Below are 19604 nucleotides of genomic sequence, written 5' to 3'. Positions count from 1 at the left end.
TTCTAGGATTACAGGAGTGAGCCATACTGTGTTATGTTTTAGTTGTAAGGGGTATACATGTGTATTTTAGAAATCTGGAACAGGATAAGAATTACATTAAAATCACCCAAGATCCCAACCACTATTAAAGAATTTGTGTAAATCTTCTGGTCTCTTTTCTCTATCCACTTTTTAAATATTGGGGTTATATTTTTATTGGCTTATATGCTGTATTAAACATTGTTAGCATTTCCTCCTGTTCTTAAGTTTGTTAAGAGGATAGCTCCATCATATTCTGTGTTCTGCAATTCATTTCTGGACATTTAAATTGTAAGAAAATGGTCACTGTTAACTAGGCGGCAGTGAATATCATTCGTTCATAAATTTTTGTGAAGATCTTTGAGTACTGCCTTACGTTAAAATCTTTTTCAATTTGACTGCTAAAAGTGGCATGTTAGTAACATTGTCATTTTCAGTGTTAAGATTATGTACTAATAAGTTTATTTTATTTTTTTGAGATGGAGTCTTGCTCTGTCGCCCGGGCTGGAGTGCAGTGGCGCCATGTCGTCTCACTGCAACCTCCACCTCCCAGGTTCAAGCGATTCTCCTGCCTCAGCCTCCCGAGTAGCTGGGATTACAGGTACCCACCACCATGCCCAGCTAATTTTTTGTAGTTTTAGTAGAGACGGGGTTTCACTATGTTATCCAGGCTGGTCTTGAACGCCTGACCTCATGATCTACCTGCCTCGGCCTCCCAAAGTGTTGGGATTACAGGCGTGAGCGACTGTACCTGGCCTAGTAATAAGTTTATTTTTAAAATGAACTTAAATGTTTGAATGATAAGTTCACGGCTCCCTAAGGAGTATTCTTTTTGGATTGCTCTTTTTGGTTCCCTCCCTGAAAATTCTGTAGTCAACCACTAGTCCCCTCAGAGTTTTACCTCTGATTTTTGGGGTGATTCTTTGTTCATATTTGTCTAATTGGCTTTGTTCTTCCAAAAGTGTCTGCACAGGACTGCTAAGAGAACCTAGACAAGTCATTTAATTTTTCTGGGCTTCAGTTTATTCATTAGCTTCTTTTTTTTTTTTTTTTTTTTTTTTGAGACGGAGTCTCACTCTGTCGCCCAGGCTGGAGTGCAGTGGCGCGATCTCGGCTCACTGCAAGCTCCGCCTCCTGGGTTTATGCCATTCTCCTGCCTCAGCCTCCTGAGTAGCTGGGACTACAGGCGCCCGCCACCGCGCCCGGCTAATTTTTTGTATTTTTAGTAGAGACGGGGTTTCACCGTGGTCTCGATCTCCTGACCTTGTGATCCGCCCGCCTCGGCCTCCCAAAGTGCTGGGATTACAGGCGTGAGCCACCGCGCCCGGCCTCATTAGCTTCTTTTAGTTCCCAGATGCTATTACCAGAAAGAATAATTGGATAAAAATGTACATAAATATTTCTGATAGTGTCTGCTATGTAAGTGTGTTCACCATACTTCATTTAGCCCATGGGGCCAGAAAGGATTCTAATTCATGCAACATGAAAAACAGACAGGGAAAACTAGGTGAAATCTAAATCTAGGTTGCTACTAATTCTGAAGTAAAATGACTGATGATCTGTATGATTTAATGTTTCTATTTTGCCATCAAAATGCTAGGTCCATTTTGGTGTATTTGCCATCCAATTACAAATTAATAGTTTCCCAAAATCCTGATTCTTTGACTTTTTTATCTTGATGATGGAAAGGAAGAACACATTTACACATAATTGCTTTAGTGTCCTTCCCCTTAACTACCCACTTGCTGAGATGGGTAGGAGCAGGGATTGACTTTAGAGAAACAAGATATAGTGTAGATTAGCTAATGTTTGCACTTAACAAAACTTGTCCTGTTTAACTTACCTGAGGGTTCTGCAGCCTACTGCAGTAATTTTAATTCTAGCTGTTGTCAGATATATTGCCTTGTATCTTTGTTCTTTCCCCTTCTATCCTTTTTAGAAATTTATCACCTGTTTCTCTTTCAGCCTGACTTACAAGATCTAATTTTTGGCCTAAAAATTTCCCCTAGCTTGGTACTAGTCCTTCTATTTCTGCCTGGGATTATATTTTAAAATTTAACTTAAATGAATCTAATTAATTGGATATAAAAAAAAAAAGTAAGTGGCTTGCTTTGCTTACTCCGGTCTTCCATCCTCATTCCTGGATATAATCAAGATTGCAGTAGGCTAACAACCTAATGCCAAAAACAATGAAAAACATACCATCTTTTCAAGTTACTTTGCACCCATAGAGAGAGAGTGGATTGGTACTTAATACTTTCCCTGAATTTAACAGAATTGATGTGGACTGTATACAAAATATGTTGAAAAGTAAAAAACTTTTTTGGCTATAAGTCTTCATAAAATTCATTTATAACAGAGGTTGGTAAACTTTTTCCAAACAGGGCCAGAGTAAATATTTTCAGCTTTGAGGGCCAAATGGCCTCTTAAAACTGCTCAATTCTCAGTGCTGTGCCAAAATAGTCTTTACAGTATGCAAAGGAATGGGTGTGGCTGTGGTCTATTAAATTTGTAAGGAGATCTACTTTTGGATTTGCCCCACATTACATGATAATTTGCAATCAAGCTTTAAGCTGGGACAAGGAAGCTTACCATAGTACTTGCACATAGTAATAAGCACTTAGAAAATGTCTATTCAGCCAGTGAATTGAGTTTGTTTTATATGCACCAATCTTTGAGAAGAAACATTTTTTCTATGTGAAAGTTAAAGTATAATATAGCATTTGACTAACAGCCACGATACCTAGCCTAGGTCCACCACATGTTGTGACTTAATGACCCTGGAAAGTTATTTCACATTTATGTCACCATCCCCTATTAGATTAATTATAAAAATGGGCTTTCAAGTGAGATGTGAAATTTCCGCTGTTTGAAAGTAGAACAGCTATCTTTTAAGGGTTAAGGATTCACCCTAATTAGAAACGGATGTTTAGTTTTGATGCCCTCAAGCTTCATGTTTGTTTTGATTCTATGACTTACCCAATTGGGCAAGGTTAAAACTTAGATTTTCCAATGCCAGAGTTACTGCCGTTTAGTCAACACATTTTAATGATACACACTTATACATACCAAGTGGAAACTATATTGTTGCTTATAAGTTCAGGAAAATGTGAAAAGGGTGTATTAGTTCGTTGTCACGCTGCCAATAAAGACATACCGGAGACTGGAAAAAAAAATAGGTTTACCGGACTTATAGTTCCACATAACTGGGGAAGCCTCATAATCATGGTGGAAGGCAAAAGGCAATTCTTACATGGCGGCAGCAAAAGAGAGCTTGTGCAGGGAAACTCCCACTTTTAAAGCCATCAGATCTCATGAGACTTATTCAGTATCACGAGAACAGCACAGGAAAGACCGGCCCCCATGATTCAATTACCTCCCACCAGGTTCCTCCCACAACATGTAGGAATTGTGAGACCAATTGTAATTCAAGATGAGATTTGGGTGGGGACATAGCCAAACCATATCATTCTGCCCATGTCCCCTCCCAAATCTCATGTCTTTACATTTTAAAACCAATAATGCCTTCCCAACACTCTCCCAAAGTCTTATTTCAGCATTAACTCAAAAGTTCAAAGTCTCATCTGAGACAAGGCAAGCCCCTTCCACGTATGAGCCAGTAAAATCACAAGTCAGTTACTTCCTAGATACAAAGTGGGGGTACAGGCATTGGGTAAACACAGCCGTTCCAAATAGGGTGGCCAAAACAAAGGATCTACAGGCCCTATGAAAGTCCAAAATCCAGCATGGCAGCCAGGTCACGCTAATGCAAGAGGTGGGTTCTCATGGTCTTGGGCATCTCCACGCCCCTGTGGCTTTGCAGGGTACAGCCTCCCTTCCGGCTGCTTTCACGGGCTGACATTGAGTGTCTGGCATTTCCAGGTGCACAGTGCAAGTTGTTGGCAGATCTACCATTCTGGGATCTGGAGAATGGTGGCCCTCTTCTCACAGCTCCACTAGCCAGCACTCCAGCAGGGACTCTTTATAGGGACTCTGACTCCACATTTGTCTTCCACATTGCCCTAGCAGAGGTTCTCCACGAGAGCCCCGCCCCTGCAGCAAACTTCCGCCTGGACATCCAGGCGTTTTCATACATCCTTTGAAATCTAGGAAGAGATTCCCAAACCTCAATTCTTGACTTGTGCACTCGCAGGTTCAACACCACATGGAAGCTGCCAAGGCTTGGGGCTTGTACCCTCTGAAGCAATGGCCTGAGCTATGCCTTGGCTCCTTTTAGTCATGGGTGGAGTGGCTGGGATATAGGGCACCAAGTCCCTAGGCTGCACACAGCAGAGGGACCCTGAGCGCAGCCCACAAAACCAGTTTTTCCTCATAGGCCTCTGGCCTTGTGATGGGAGGGGCTGCCATGAAGACCTCTGACTTGCCCTGGAGACATTTTGCCCATTGTCTTGGAGATTAACATTCAGCTCCTTGTTACTTACGCAAATTTCACAGCCAGCTTGAATTTCTCCTCAGAAAATGGGATTTTCTTTTCTATCATATTGTTCAGGCTACAAATTTTCCAAACTTGTATGCTGTTTCCCCTATAAAATTGAATGCCTTTAATAGCGCCCAAGTCACCTCTTGAATTCTTTGCTGCTTAGAAATTTCTTCTGCCAGATACCTTGAATCGTCTCTCTCAAGTTCAAAGTTCCACAAATCTCTAGAACAGGGGCAAAATGCTACCAATTTCTTTAGCAAAACATGATCAGTAACCTTTGCTCCAGTTTCCAACAAATTCCTCATTTCTATCTGAGATCACCTCAGACTGGATTTCATTTCATTGTCCATTTTGGTCAAAGCCATTCAACAAGTCTCTAGGAAGTTCCAAACTTTCCCTGTCTTCTTATGAGCCCTCCAAACTGTTCCAACCTCGGCCTGTTACCCAGTTCCAGAGTTGCTTCCACATTTTCGGGTATCTTTTCAGCAACACTCCACTCCTGGTACCAATTTACTGTATTAGTTTGTTTTCACCCTGTTGATAAAGACATACTCGAGACTGGGAAGAAAAATAGGTTTAATGGATTTACAGTTCCACATGGCTGGGGAGGCCTCATAATCATGGTGGAAGGCAAAAGGCAATTACATGGCGGCAGCAAGAGAGAAGAGAGCTTGTGCAGGGAAACTCCCATTTTTAAAACCATCAGCTCTTGTGGGATTTATTCACTATCTGGGAACAGCACAGGAAAGACTTGCCCCCATGATTCAGTTACCTCTCACTGGGTCCCTCCCATGACACATGGGAATTGTGGGATTGACAATTCAAGGTGAGATTAGGGTGGGGACAAAGCCAAACCATATCAAGGATAGTTCCTGATTTTTGTCTCAACTCTCCCAGAAGAGTTATACTATCTCACTTGAGGTTTCTCCTATTTATAAAGGAAAATAAAATACATTGTTAAAAGCTGTTATTTGTTAAGGATGTGTTAGTACTATAATAATCGTTTTGTATGTGCTAAAGAGAAAGTTGTTTAATAGTTTGAACACTACAACCTTTTTCTTGCTAAAGTTCTACACACTATGATATAAAACTTATACATTTAACCAGATAACCTTCCTGCTATAGTTAGTTGATTTCCTTATGACAAATAGACTCCTGGAAGCCATATAATTTCTACAAATACTTTAATACATATATCCATACAGTATCACGTGGATACTTGATCCTTTCACACGTGTTCTAATTGAAATAGTTTTAAATTCTTTCCATCTCAGTTTCCGAAAATAATGTAAATTAACTTAAGCATTATTAAAAACAATTGGACTTGATTAGCTTTTAGACATCTTTTATTAACATAAAATTTTAAATGCTCAAATACCACTATTTCCAAATTTAGATGAGTAAAAAATAGAAGTACATATCTGATGCCTCACACTCTCCTTCCCAAAACAGGCTGGATTGTATCTATTTGATTTATACACTGTGACTTTTTCCTGCTGTTTTCTATCAACCTTAATTGTGAAAAATGGTGCCATGTTGCCCTCTTGATATTATTTTGGAGATCAGTTAGGTCTTAAAGCATCCAGATGCATACAGTTCTACACATATCTGTAGAATTAGCTCACTAAGGTCTGCTCGGCAATATTTTTAATTGACTTACATGTTCTGTGGGAAAAGAAGAATCATAAAAAGTCTTTGCAATTGCATTCTTCTCTTCACTGGGTTCTCCCGTGGGATCTGGATGGATACTCCAGTTATTCAAAGTGTCAGCAACTCTGTTAATGCTGGTAGTATCTGATTGACAAAGAGGAAATGGCAGCAACTGAATTTTTCTCTAGGTACTCATTTTAGTGACTGAACTTGTTTCTCCTATGCTTTTGTATTTAAAAAGCAACAAATTTCTATTTTAATGTTGACTATTTTGCAGTTTTCCTAGACTTTGCTCTTATATTAGGCATTTCATTTCTGAAAACAAGCAAGATTTTATTATTGCTACTTTCTAAAACCTAATTACTAGAATTCTACATTAAAAGCAGTGAAAGAAATGGTATAAATGCCTTCTAAAACAAAATAACTCATAAAATGTTATCATTATTCCCCTGGTTACTGTATTTCCCACACATGTAAGCATTTATATAGTGAACATTTTACCAACTGAGATTAATGGAAAAAGTCAGAACCAACTACATGCCAGATTTATAAACTATTTAAAGAAATTGGCCATAGTGAGAAGTCCAACAAAGGGTTATTTAGAAGGGGTCACACTGGGTTTTAATAAATTGATAGAAATTAGTTAGAGAAATATGTAAATTACAAAGGTTAAAAGATACTGATGGCATATTTAAGAGTATTTTACAAGCTGAATTTCTACAGAATTTTAGGTATCGCCCTTTATATCTTATATATCACTGAAATTTAATTTACAAGAAAGGACTTAAGAAAAAATGGCAGATTTTTAGACCAGCACCTAAAGCAGTACCTAACCAAAAGTTAACGGAATTTTAAGTAATATATTTTGTGGCATTGAAAAATTGCAGTTTGGGAAATGAGGTTATACAGTGTTTTGGTTATTTGATTTTTGCCTACATTATTTCCCATTGGTATTAGTAAACAAGATATATTTTTGTTTTTAATCACCAAATATTCTCTTTAACATTTTTCTCAATTTCCTTTTTAAAAGAAGCCTGTTAAATCTGAGGGCCATACAAAAAAAAGCTTTCCTTGGAATCTGCATCTTTTTAAGGTGTCTAAGTGCACAATGTTAAACCCACAAAGCTCCCTTAAAATCTAAGAATGCCTTTAACAACCTCAGCAACTTTTGACTATGAGATTGCTATTAAAGGAAAACATGCTGTCCTGAAAATAAAAACAATAAAAAACCATTTTCCTCATGATCATACTTCTTAAACTACTGCTTTTTATTTTCAATTTACATTTATACAGCACCAATTCATGATAATGTAGTATGTTTTTGTTTTTAAATTCTTTCGTGAAAAATTTCCAGGCCAGGTGTGGTGGCTCCCAGCAATTTGGGAGGCTGAGGCAGGAGGATCACTTGAGCCTGGAAGTTCAACACTAGCCTCGGCAACAAAGTGAGAACTGTCTCTACAAAAAATTTTAAAAATTAGCTGGGTGCAGTGACGTGTCTGTACTCCTAGCTGCTCAGGAGGCTGAGGCGGGAGGATTCCTTCAGCCTGGGAGGTTAAAGTTGCAGTGAGCTGTGATCACACCACTGAACTCCAGGCTGGGTGACAGAGCAAGACTCTATCTCAAAAATCAATCAATCAATAAAAAACAAAACAAAACAAAAATGTAGACAGCCATGTATTTCAATGTATTCCATCAATATTAAGTCACGTATTTCATCCATTTACCTCTCCCCCTATTTTTTTCTGGAGTATTTTAAAATAAAACTTGGACAGTATGTCATTTCATATGGCAGTTTTTAAGAACAGAACAATCCCTCTATTCTCTTTAACATCTGAATGCATTAATATATGTTAAGGAATTCAATTTAAAGTGTTTTCAACTGACAAATACTGGTCGTAGGAAATACATTAATGTTATGCCTCATTATTACTTACAAAACAGAAGGAAGAGGTGGATTTCTGGTGTGGGTGAAGGGACAGATAAAAATAGAAAAATTAAGGAAAGGGAGAGAAAATTGGGCAAAGACAGACAACACAGGAGAGAAACTAAAATGTTCTGAGGGAAGAAAGTTTTTAAGGATGAATGATGAGCATATAGAAAGAAGAGCAATAAATATGCACACTTGGCAGAAGCCTTAACTACTTCACTGCATTTGCTCTAAAAGTTAAAAAACAAAAGAATATTAGGCAGTTGTTCCTAATTTAAAATAATGACCCACATCTGTTGTTTTTGCTATTCCTTAATTAAGACAAACTTTTAAAACAAAATTTACAAAATATGACTGTACACATTCATCAAGAATAAGTAGAAAAATATTTTAAGAATTAAAACATTACTTTTTTCTTACCTGGTCCAATATTCTTTCCAACATCATCCACACCAATATTTTTACAAAGAGCCATTGGAATGATCTTTTTGTTTTCTGATGGATCTAGTGGTCTCTCCTTCAGCAACAAAGAAATACTAGGGGTTGAACTGCTCGCTGTTTGACTTTCAATGTGATTTACTTTTGACCAAGGACCGGGGTCTGAAAAATTCATGTATACTGGAGTTTTCTCAGTTTTTTTATCTGAAGTTGAAAGATCAAAGGTTGACCTTCTGCTTCTGTTTACTAAATCTCCAGATGGCTCTATGTGAAATGAATGTGATTCCTCCAGCTGTCCTTTACTGAACATTTTTCCTGAAACAATGTCATTTAATGACTCTGTTTTCTCTGTATTATTTAACAATGTATGCTGTCTTTCATTAATGCTCACAACAAGGAAGAGGTCATTTTTTGTGGCTTCAGTTACCTGATTCTCATCAATCTGATTATTTTTATTGGAAAACTGTATTTCTGTGCAAGTTTTCATGTGAACAGCAGTTTTCACATTTTTGGCTTGTAAAGAATGACTATTCTCATTGTTAAGATGAAGATGGGAAATGTTCACATTATTGTTTTCTAAGTATCCCAAACAGTTATTAAATTGACTGTTTTGCATATCACTCATATTTTTCCACATAGTTTTTCCCCCAGGGCTTGAGTTGGGTTTCACCAACATAGGCATACTATTAACATTTTTATCTGAGTTCTTAAGAAGTACTTTTGAATTATCACTAAAAGCAGCAGATGAAACGTGGTGGTCGATTACTGTATCACAGGTAACAGTTACTTCAGGTTTCTCTGAAGTATCATTACAGACTTGCAGAAAATCTGAAGTTTGTTTACAAAGTAATATGCTGCACTCACTTTTTTTAGTTAACAGTTGTATTTGTTTTATGTTACATTGTTTATCATCTAACATAACATTACTTGAATTCTGTAAACTATATTTCTGACATGGAACAAGATTTTTTTTTATATCTAGAGATAAATCCAAATCTGCTTTGGTTTGGTCACTATTTGTAATTTCCTTCTCTAGAGCATGTTCTCGAGTCCCTGGACGCGATCTGAATTGTTTGAATGGCTCATTTTCAGAAACATCTTTATTATTATTATTATTATATGTATTGTGTGCTGTCTCATTTAAATTACTGTTAAATGGTGTTTTGTTATTTTCAACCTCCGGATGTACATCTGTATGGTGAACATCTAATCCTCCGGTTCTTTCTAGGTGTATTTTTTCTGTTTCTGTCGTTGTATCTAACACAACAAAAGGATTATTTGGTGATTTAAATTCTGTACATCCATTGTCTTTTTCCAAGCATATCTTGTCTTTTACTTCTGTAGTAACTGATTTTTTATTGTCCGTAACATTTGAGGTTTGTACTTGACTAATTACTTCTTTATCTAAGGAGAGGGTTTTGCTTAAGGACATTTCACTTTGATTTTCATCCTGAGAAACAACAGTATCAATTTCATTCTTGAAGCTTTTTTCAAAAAGCTGTAAATCTGTCATGATGAGAACACAGTAAAATTTTATATTATACACTAAAGCCTGATTTCATAAAACATATTTATCACCTATTTTTATAAAAACAAATTTAACCTTAAATATTTTATGGGTCAATAATTATACAAACTTAATGACATCAACATTACCTAAATACTGGGTTCCCTTTGTTATAACAAGTATATCTTTAGCATGCTAAATATTTGGGTATACCCATATTAAACTTTAATTTCATAATAGCAAAGTATTTTTGGTTTTTTAAAGGGAAAGTGAGTTGAGGTATTACAAAATGGTTTATTTTTCTCGTCTGTTTGCTTCATTTAGGACATACAGTACAATCCCACATAAATACATAGCTGATAAAAATTAACTTATCATAACAGGTTACGCTCTGATTTCCATTACTACCTAGGTCCAGCTGTATCTAGAAATTGCTAGCTGGCTTCTTCAAGACTGACAATCATCACTTTTATTCATTACCCAGTGAATATTTTTAAATTCTTGAATAGTTTTTGGACAAGTATATAGAATTATCTACTTAAGACATAAATTTTATTCATCTATATTCTAACAAAGATTTCAACTTTTTAATATAGTTAATCTAGAATATAAATTTCAGGTTTTTGAAAGATTTTTTTAAAAGTCCAATCATTCTCTCTACAACATCTCCACCAAGTGGTTGTTCAGCCTAGGTTTGAACACCTCCAATCAGTATCATCTTTAAACAATACTTTTTCAAGATGGAAGAATTAATAAATTATTCCAATGGTTACAGAAAGGTTATGTGAATTCAGAAAAATGCCCTAGGTCTAGTCATCAGAAGGTCACTGGTGACTCCAAGAACATTCTCAGCAAAACAGTGAAGGCAGAAACCAGAATGCAAAAAGACTAGGAATAAGTCATGAAGAGGGGAGACAGAAATGTAATTTTCTCAAAAATACTTACTGTAAATATCAACATACAAATTAGAAAATACCAATATAATTTTAAGGTTACCTTCTATAATGATTTCCTCTATAAATGAGCCTTCTTTCTTTTCTTTTTCTCTGTATTCAGTATCTGAACAAAAATTCTCCATATTTTCTTCCCTTATTTCTTGCTCAGTATTACATTTCTGTATAACGGTGTTTTCTGATTTTTCAGTTGACGTTTCACTGTTTTCATTATTTACTTCTGGAGCATTCTAGTGTAAAATGGAAGAGATTCTTTTAAAAACATTGTTTACAAGTATAAAACATTTGAGCAGATGTGATAAATGTGGAATCTGTGTTTCAGTTCAACCATTCAGCAATTTCTATTTGAAAGTCAAATGATTTTTTAGTAAGTTTAATATACCATACTCTATAATGACATCACTTTACATTCCTTTTATATAGTCTATCATATTTAAGCAAAATGGAGACATTTATACATTTTCAAACATGCATACCACATTATTATATAATACCACATGTTACCTGTAATAGAAGAACCACCCTATTATTAAAAACAAGATAGACATGGCAGGTAAATTGTTTTGAGAAGTAGTCTATTTTTTAAAGAGAGAAGCTCTTGCTATGTTGCCCAGGCTAGAGTGCAGTGGCTATTCGCAGGTGCGATCATAGTGCACGACAAGCCTAAAAATTCTGGCCTCACACTATCCTCCTGCCTCAGCCTCCTAAGTAACTGGGATTACAGGTACTCACCACCATGCCAGGTGAAGCAGTATTTTTATGTATCCTTAAAACAGCGAATCAGTCCAACATGCTTTTTCTTCCCCTATATATTAAGCACATGTTATATGTGAAGCACTGTACTAGGCTTTGGGATACAATGATGAACAAACTACAGTCTTTGTCCTCAAAAAACTTATAGTCTGGTATGAAAATAAGAAAATAAGTAACAGGCAACTTTAATAGGATGTGGTAAGTGCTCTGATAGGGATAAATACAGGTTACCATGGGCACATACAGGAATAGTCCTGTCCCTGTTTTGGGGAGTCAAAGAAGGTTTCTTGGAGAAGGTGTTAGCTAAACATACCTGAAGTATGATATGGAGTCACAGATGGGGAGAAGGAGGCACTCCAGAAAGAATAAATGGTATATAGCAATGCTTAAGAGCTAGCAAGATTAAGAATATATTTATGGAACTATAATTTCATTTGGCTAGAGCTTACATGCAGGAAGAAGAATGAAGAGAAATGATGCTTGAGGTAAGCTGGGCCTAGGTCATTAAGGGCCTAACACAGCGTGTTAAGGAGTTTCAACTCTACCAGGAAGACACTGAGAAGTCACTGAAGGGTATTAAACAAGGAGTGAATAACATGATCTGACTGGAAAGACCATTTTGGCTGTAGTACAAAAAAATGGACCAATGTTTTTGAAACGTCATTGATGGAAACCAGTAATGAGAAATATGTTTTATAACTCAATAGGCAAATCAAACAGTACTACTGTTATACACACTAATGTTTCCTATGCTATTTCATTTTAAAAAGAATTCTGGTCACAAACCACCAAACTAATTTCCATGAACCACTGATAGGTTGAACCTAGAAGTCTGAAAAACACTAAAGGGAGAGAACACATGGGGCAGAGTGGTGCATCAGGAGCGTGCTGCAGCAGTCCAGGTGACATCAGTAAAGACGAAGAGCTGTGAACCCATTGGTGATTTATGGAACTAAAGTTAATAGGACTTGGTCAATGATTGCATGTGAAGGCTAAGGGAGAAGGTGAGTCAAGATCGACTCCCGTAGTTCAGATTAGGTAAGTAGATGACTGGTGGATGTCATTCCTTGAGCGAGAAAACAGGCGTAGTAGTAGATTTGGAGGAAAATATCATGAGTTCAGTTTGAACCTGCTGAGTTTGAAGAGTTCGTAATACATTAAGGTGGTGATATCCAATGAACCTGTATTTATTTATTACTTTTGCCTTTTAAATAATTCCAACTTTTAGATTAAGAATATACATGTGCAGGTTGGTTACATGGCTATATTGCATGATGCTGAGGTTTGGGGTATGACTGATCCCATCACTCAGGTAGTGGGCATAGTACTCAATAGTTTTTCAACCATTGTCTCCTTCCCTCCCTACCTCTTCTAGTAGTTCCCAGGATATATTGTTGCTATCTTTATGTTCATGAGTACCCAATGTTTAGTTCCAACTTATATGAAAATTGGTATTTGGTTTTCTGTTCCTCCGTTAATTTGCTTAAGATAATGGCCTCCAGCTTCATCCATGTTGCTGCAAAGGACATGATTGCATTCTTTTTTATGGCTGTGTAGTATTCCATGGTGTATATGTACCACATTTTCTTTATCCAATCCACTGTTGATGGGCACCTGGGTTGATTCCATGTCTTTGCTATTGTGAACAGTGCTGCATTGAACATAAAAGTACATGTGTCTTTTTGGTTGAGTGATTTATTTTCTTTTGGCTACATACCCAGTAGTAGTTTTGCTGGGTCAAACGGTAGTTCTGTTTGAGGTTCTTTGAGCAATCTTTCCACAATTGCTGAACTAATTTACATTCCCACCAACAGTGTATAAGCTTTCCCGTTTCTCTGCAGCCTCGTTGACATCCGTTGTTTTTGACCTTATTTTTATTTATTATTTTTTTTTTGAGATGAAGTCTCACTTTGTCGCCCAGGCTGGAGTGCAATGGTGTGATCTCAGCTCACTGCAACCTCTGCCTCCTGGGTTCAAGCGATTCTCCTGCCTCAGCCTCCCGAGTAGTTGGGACTACAGGAACGTGCTGCTGCGCCCAGCTGATTTTTTACTTTTAGTAGAGATAGGGTTTCACTACGTTGGCCAGCTTGGTCTTGAACTCCTGACCTCAGGTGATCCACTCGTCTTGGCCTCTCAATGTGCTGGGATCACAGGCATGAGCCATCGCGCCCAGCCTCTTCTTTTTTTAATAGTCATTCCAACTGGTGTGAGATGTTATCTCTTTGTGGTGTTGATGTGCATTTCTCTGATGATTAGTGATGTTGAGCATTTTTTCATGTTTGTTGGCAGCTTGTATGTCTTCTTTTGAGAAGTGTCTGTTCATGTCTTTTGCCCACTTTTTAAACAGGTTATTTGTTTCTTGCTTGTTCAGTTGTTTAAGTTCCTTATAGATTCTGGATATTAGACCTTTGTCAGATACATAGTTTGCATGGGTTGTCTATTTACTCTGTTGATAGTTTTTTTTTACTGTGCAGAAGCTCTTTAGTTTAATTATGCTCGACTTGTCAATTTTTGTTTTGTTGCAACTGCTTTTGAGAACTTCATCATAAATTATTTCCCAAGGCCAATATCCAGAATGGTGTTTGCTGAATTTTCTTTTAGGATTCTAATGCCCATTTAGATGTATGGGAAAATTGGCCTATAAATACTATAAATGTAGATTTGAAAATCATTGGCAGACAGATGACAACCAAAAATATACAAGTTGGACCAGGTGAAATGGCTCATGCCTGTAATCCTAGTGTTTTGGGAGGCTGAGATGAGAGGATTACTTGAGGCCAGGAGTTTGAGACCAGCCTGGGTGACATAACAAGACCCCATCTCTATAAAATGTTTTTAAAAATTAGCTGGGTATGGTGGCATACACCTGTAGTCCTAACTACTTGGGAGGCTGGGGCAGGAGGGGTGGTTAAGCTCAGGGGTTTGAGGCTGCAGTGAGCTATGATTGTGCCACTGCACTCCAGCCTGGGTGACAGAGGGAGACCCTGTTGAAGAAAAACGGAGATGGAATAAGAAAGGAGAAGGAGAATAAAGAGGAGGAGAATGAGGAAGAGAAGGAGAAGGAGGAGATGAAGAAGGAGCAGAAGAAGAAGGAGGAGATAAAGAAGGAGCAGAAGGCCGGGCGCGGTGGCTCAAGCCTGTAATCCCAGCACTTTGGGAGGCCGAGACGGGCGGATCACGAGGTCGGGAGATCGACACCATCCTGGCTAACACGGTGAAACCCCGTCTCTACTAAAAATACAAAAAAACTAGCCGGGCGAGGTGGCGGGCGCCTGTAGTCCCAGCTACTCGGGAGGCTGAGGCAGGAGAATGGCATAAACCTGGGAGACGGAGCTTGCAGTGAGCTGAGATCCGGCCACTGTACTCCAGCCTGGGTGACAGAGCGAGACTCCGTCTCAAAAAAAAAAAAAAAAAAAAAAAAGAAGGAGAAGAAGCAGAAGGAGGAGAAAGAGAAGAAGAAGGAGGAGGAAAAGGAGGAAAAGAAGAAGGGGAGGAGAAGGAGGAGGGAAGGAGACGGGAGGGAGGGGGAAGAGGAGGAGAAGAAATACACTGCTTACAGAGAGTGTATTTTGAGAGGAAAAGAACCTAAAGGATAAAATGCTGATGAAAATCTCCAAGGGAGAGGCAAAGAAAGAGAAAATTGTAAAAGAGATTGAGAAAAACAGACCAGAAACTTTGGATTGGATTAATATGAGTTCAAATTTTGGTTTCAATATTTATTAGCTGTGAAATCCTAGAAGGAAACTTGTGGTAGTTTGTATTAATAGTAGCTATTGCTCTATACCAAATGATCCTAAAACGCAGTGGTTTACAACAGCAAACATCTCACAGTTTCAATGGTCAGGAATTCAGGAGTGATTGGCTTGATGGTTCTGACTCGGCATCTCTCTTGAGGTTCCAATCAAGCTATCATCTACAGCTCCATCATGTGAAGCCTTAACTGGTGCTGGAAGAGTCTCACTCATATAGCTGGCAGTTGGTGCCAGCTCTTGGCTGGGGTGCCTAAATTCTCTTCCAGGTGGTCTTTATCATCCAGGACCTCTCTTCACAGGACAGCTTAGACTTCTTTTCATGATGGTTGGGAGGGTGGGAGAAAGAAAAACACATATGCACCCAAGACAGAAACCACAGTTTTCTTATAATGTAATCTCAGAAGTGACATTGTATTACTTCTACTATATCCCATTTATTAAAACCAAGTCATTAATCCAGCTCACACTCAAGTGGAGGGGATTACAAAGGAGCAATGAGTAACAGGAGGTGGGAATCACTACAGGCCATTTTAGAGGCTGACTACAACAATATTTACACTCTGTGAGGCTGTTTTCTCATCTATAACAAAAATGCTGTAAAGACAAAAATCAATGTGCAAAGAACACAAGCATTCCTATATGCCAACAATAGACAAGCAGAGAGCCAAATCATGAATTAACTCCCATTCACAATTGCTACAAAGATAATAAAATACCTAGGAATACAGCTAACAAGAGACGTGAAGGGGACAGGAAGGGGAATAACACACACTGGGGCCTGTCTGGGTAGGGGGCAGCAAGGGGAGGGAGAGCATCAGGACAAATAGCTAATGCATGCGGGGCTTAAAACCTAGGTGACGGGTTGATAGGTACAGCAGACCACCATGGCACACGTATAACTATGTAACAAGCCTGCACATTCTCCACATGTATCCCGGAACTTAAAGTAAAATAAAATTTAAAAAAGAAAGAAAGAAAGAAAGAACCTCTAGGGCATAGCCCACTTGGGCAGGGCAGGAGGGATGCTGTAAAGATTAAATTATGTATATAATACACATAGTGGATAGTTGCCCAATTAATGCTATAACTATTATTATAATAGTTATTATTCTTACCACCATAAAAACGTGGCCTGAGAGGTAAAGAAAAAAAATCAGATGAAAGAAATAGAAGAAAAGGAAAAGAGAATTCAAGAAAGAAATAGTATCAAATGCTTTGAAGGGACTGAAAAGTGTAATATCCAAAGGGACTGGATGCAATATCCATTTTATTTTATTTTATTTTTTAATTTATTTTTATTTTTGAGATAGAGTTTTGCTCTTTCACTCAGGCTGGAGTGCAGTGGTGTGATAGCTCATTGCAACCTCTGCCTTCCAGTTTCAAGCGATTCTCCTGCCTCAGCCTCCCAAGTAGCAGGGATTACAGGCGTGCTACCACATCTGACTGATTTTTGTATTTTTAGTAGAGACAGGGTTTCACCATGTTGGCCAGGCTGTTCTTGGATTCCTGACCTTGTGATCCACCCGCCTCTGGCTCCCAAAGTGCTGGGATTACAGGCGTGAGCCACTGCGCCCGGCCATAATATCCATTTTATGGAGTAAAGGGGCAAAGCCAGACTGCCCTATGTTTTGGTTTGTTTGTTTTTGTGACAGGGTCTCCCTCAGTCCTCCAGGCTGGAGCACATTGGTGTGATCATGGCTCACGGTAGTCTCAGCTTCCCAGGTTCAAGTGCTCCTCCTACCTCAGTCTCCCAAGTAGCTGGGACCACCAGTGTGTACTGCCATGCCCAGCTAATTTTTTTTAAAAAATTATAGATTCAATGCTATTCCCATCAGACTACCACTGACTTTTCACGGAATAGTGAGACAAAGGTCTCACTATGTTCCCCAGGCTGGTCTTGAACTCCTGCACTCAAGCAATTCACCTGCCTTGGCCCCCAAAAGTGCTGGGATTACTTACACGCATGAGCCACCATGCCCAGCCCAGACTGCCCTATGTTGAAGGATAAATGGGAAGTAAGAAAGCAAGAAGTATGAGTTTAAACCAATCTTTCAAGAAACTTTGCTCTACAAAGAAGACACTTAGGGTATTTAGAAATGGGTGTGAGATCAAAAGTATTTCTATTATTTGTTTACTTTTTAAAATGGGAGGGACTTAAGCATGTTTAATTGCAAATGGGAACATATAAACTAACACAAAAGGAATATAACTGATAAACACATAAAATATGTTTAATAAAACAAAAATGCAAATTAAAACTGATGAAGCATTAAGAAGGTTGGAGAAGACAGGTACTCATATACATGGTTGGTAGGACTATAAACTGGTACAACCTTTCCGGAAAGCAATCTGGCAATGTGTGTCAAAAATTGTAAGTGAGAGGGCAGGGCACAGTGGTGCATGCCTGTGATCCCAGCACTTTGGGAGGCCGAGGTGGGCGGATCACAAGGTGAGGAGATCGAGACCATCCTGGCTAATACGGTGAAACCCCCTATCTATTAAAATAAAATAAAAAAAATTAGCAGGGCGTGGTGGCATGCACCTTTAGTCACAGCTACCCGGGAGGCTGAGGCAGGAGAATCGCTTGAACCTGGGAGGTGAAGGTTGCAGTGAGCTGAGATGGTGCCATTATACTTCAGCCTGGGTGACAGAGCAAGACTCCATCTCCAAAAAAAAAAAAAAAAATTATAAGTGAGAAAGCTCTTTGACCCAGCAATACCATTTCTTGAAGTCTATCCTAGAAATAGTCACAAACATACACAAAGACATTTGTACAAGGATGCCCAATAGGGAAGTGGATAGATTAATTACAGCATGTCCTAGTCACACAATGGAAACTGTGATGTAGATCTATTTTTATGGACTTAGAAAGATATCCACTATTTAGTAAAACTTTTTAGCAGTTCCTCAAAAAGTTAAATATAGAATTACCATTCCTCAAGGATCTAGAACTAGAAATACCATTTGACCCAGTGATTCCACTACTAGATATATACCCAAGGGACTATAAATCATGTTACCATAAAGACACATGCACATGTATGTTTGTTGTGACACTATTCACAATAGCAAAGACTTGGAACCAACCCAAATGTCCATCAATGACAGACTGGATTAAGAAAATGTGGCACATATACACCATGGAATACTATGCAGTCATAAAAAAGGATGAGTTCTTGTCCTTTGTAGGGGCATGGATGAAGGTGGAAACCATCATTCTGAGCAAACCATCACAAGGACAGAAAACCAAACACCACATGTTCTCATTCATAGGTGGGAATTGAACAATGAGAACCCTTGGACACAGGGCGAGGAACATCACACACCGGGGCCTGTCATGGGGGCAGGGGGGAAGGAGAGCATTAGGAGAAATACCTTATGTAAATGATGAGTTAATGGGTGCAGCAAACCAACATGGCACATGTATACATATGTAACAAACCTGCACGTTGTGCACATGTACCCTAGAACTTAAAGTATAATAAAAATAAATAAATAAAAAGAATTATCACAGGACCCAGCAATTCTACTACTAGGTATATACCCCAAAGAACTGAAAACATGGACTCCAATAGATGCTAATGTTCATAACAGCATTATTCACACTAGTCAAAGGGTGGAAACAATCCACGTATCCATCAACAGATGCATGGATAAACAAAACGTGATATATCCATACAATGGAATATTATTCCACATAAAAAGGAATTAAATTCTGATACATCCTACAAACAGATGAACCTTGAAAACATCGTGTTAATAAGCCAAACAAAAAGGACAAATACTGTATGATTCCACTTACATAAAATATAGAGAATAGGCAAATTCATAGAGTCAGAAAGTAGACTAGAAGTTACTAATAGCTGAGGAGAGGGGGTAATGGGGATTTACGTTTAATAGTTACTAAGTTCTTGTTTGAAGTGATGAAAAACTTTTGGAAGTAGATAGTAATGATAATTGTATAACACTGAAAATGTAATTAATGCCACTGAATTGTAATTTTAAGTATAACCACTTGAAAATGGTTAAAATGGCAAATTTGTAAATGAAAAAGGCTACAAAACATCACAGTAAGTATATTAATTTTTTAAGTGCACATACATGAGTATCTAGATGTGCTTGTCTCCAGATGAACACATGTACAGAAAAACATCTGGAAGTTTGT

At 38.1% G+C, this 19604-nt stretch overlaps 1 protein-coding gene across 1 annotated transcript in view; it reads right to left on the bottom strand.

The window, feature by feature from the left end:
- CCDC73 (coiled-coil domain containing 73) overlaps nucleotides 1-19604 on the bottom strand; it is a 130451-nt gene that overhangs the window by 2414 nt on the left and 108433 nt on the right. Inside the window, exons 14-16 of the mRNA XM_077964884.1 lie at nucleotides 10978-11164; nucleotides 8457-9980; nucleotides 6120-6253 (exon numbers count right to left, since the gene is read on the bottom strand). Coding sequence (XP_077821010.1) covers nucleotides 6120-6253; nucleotides 8457-9980; nucleotides 10978-11164 — 1845 coding nt within the window. The remainder of the gene's footprint in view (nucleotides 1-6119; nucleotides 6254-8456; nucleotides 9981-10977; nucleotides 11165-19604) is intronic.

The sequence above is a fragment of the Macaca mulatta genome, chromosome 14 (genome assembly GCF_049350105.2).
Source record: "Macaca mulatta isolate MMU2019108-1 chromosome 14, T2T-MMU8v2.0, whole genome shotgun sequence".
NCBI classification, from domain to species: domain Eukaryota; kingdom Metazoa; phylum Chordata; class Mammalia; order Primates; family Cercopithecidae; genus Macaca; species Macaca mulatta.
This window is presented reverse-complemented; position numbering and strand designations above follow the sequence as displayed.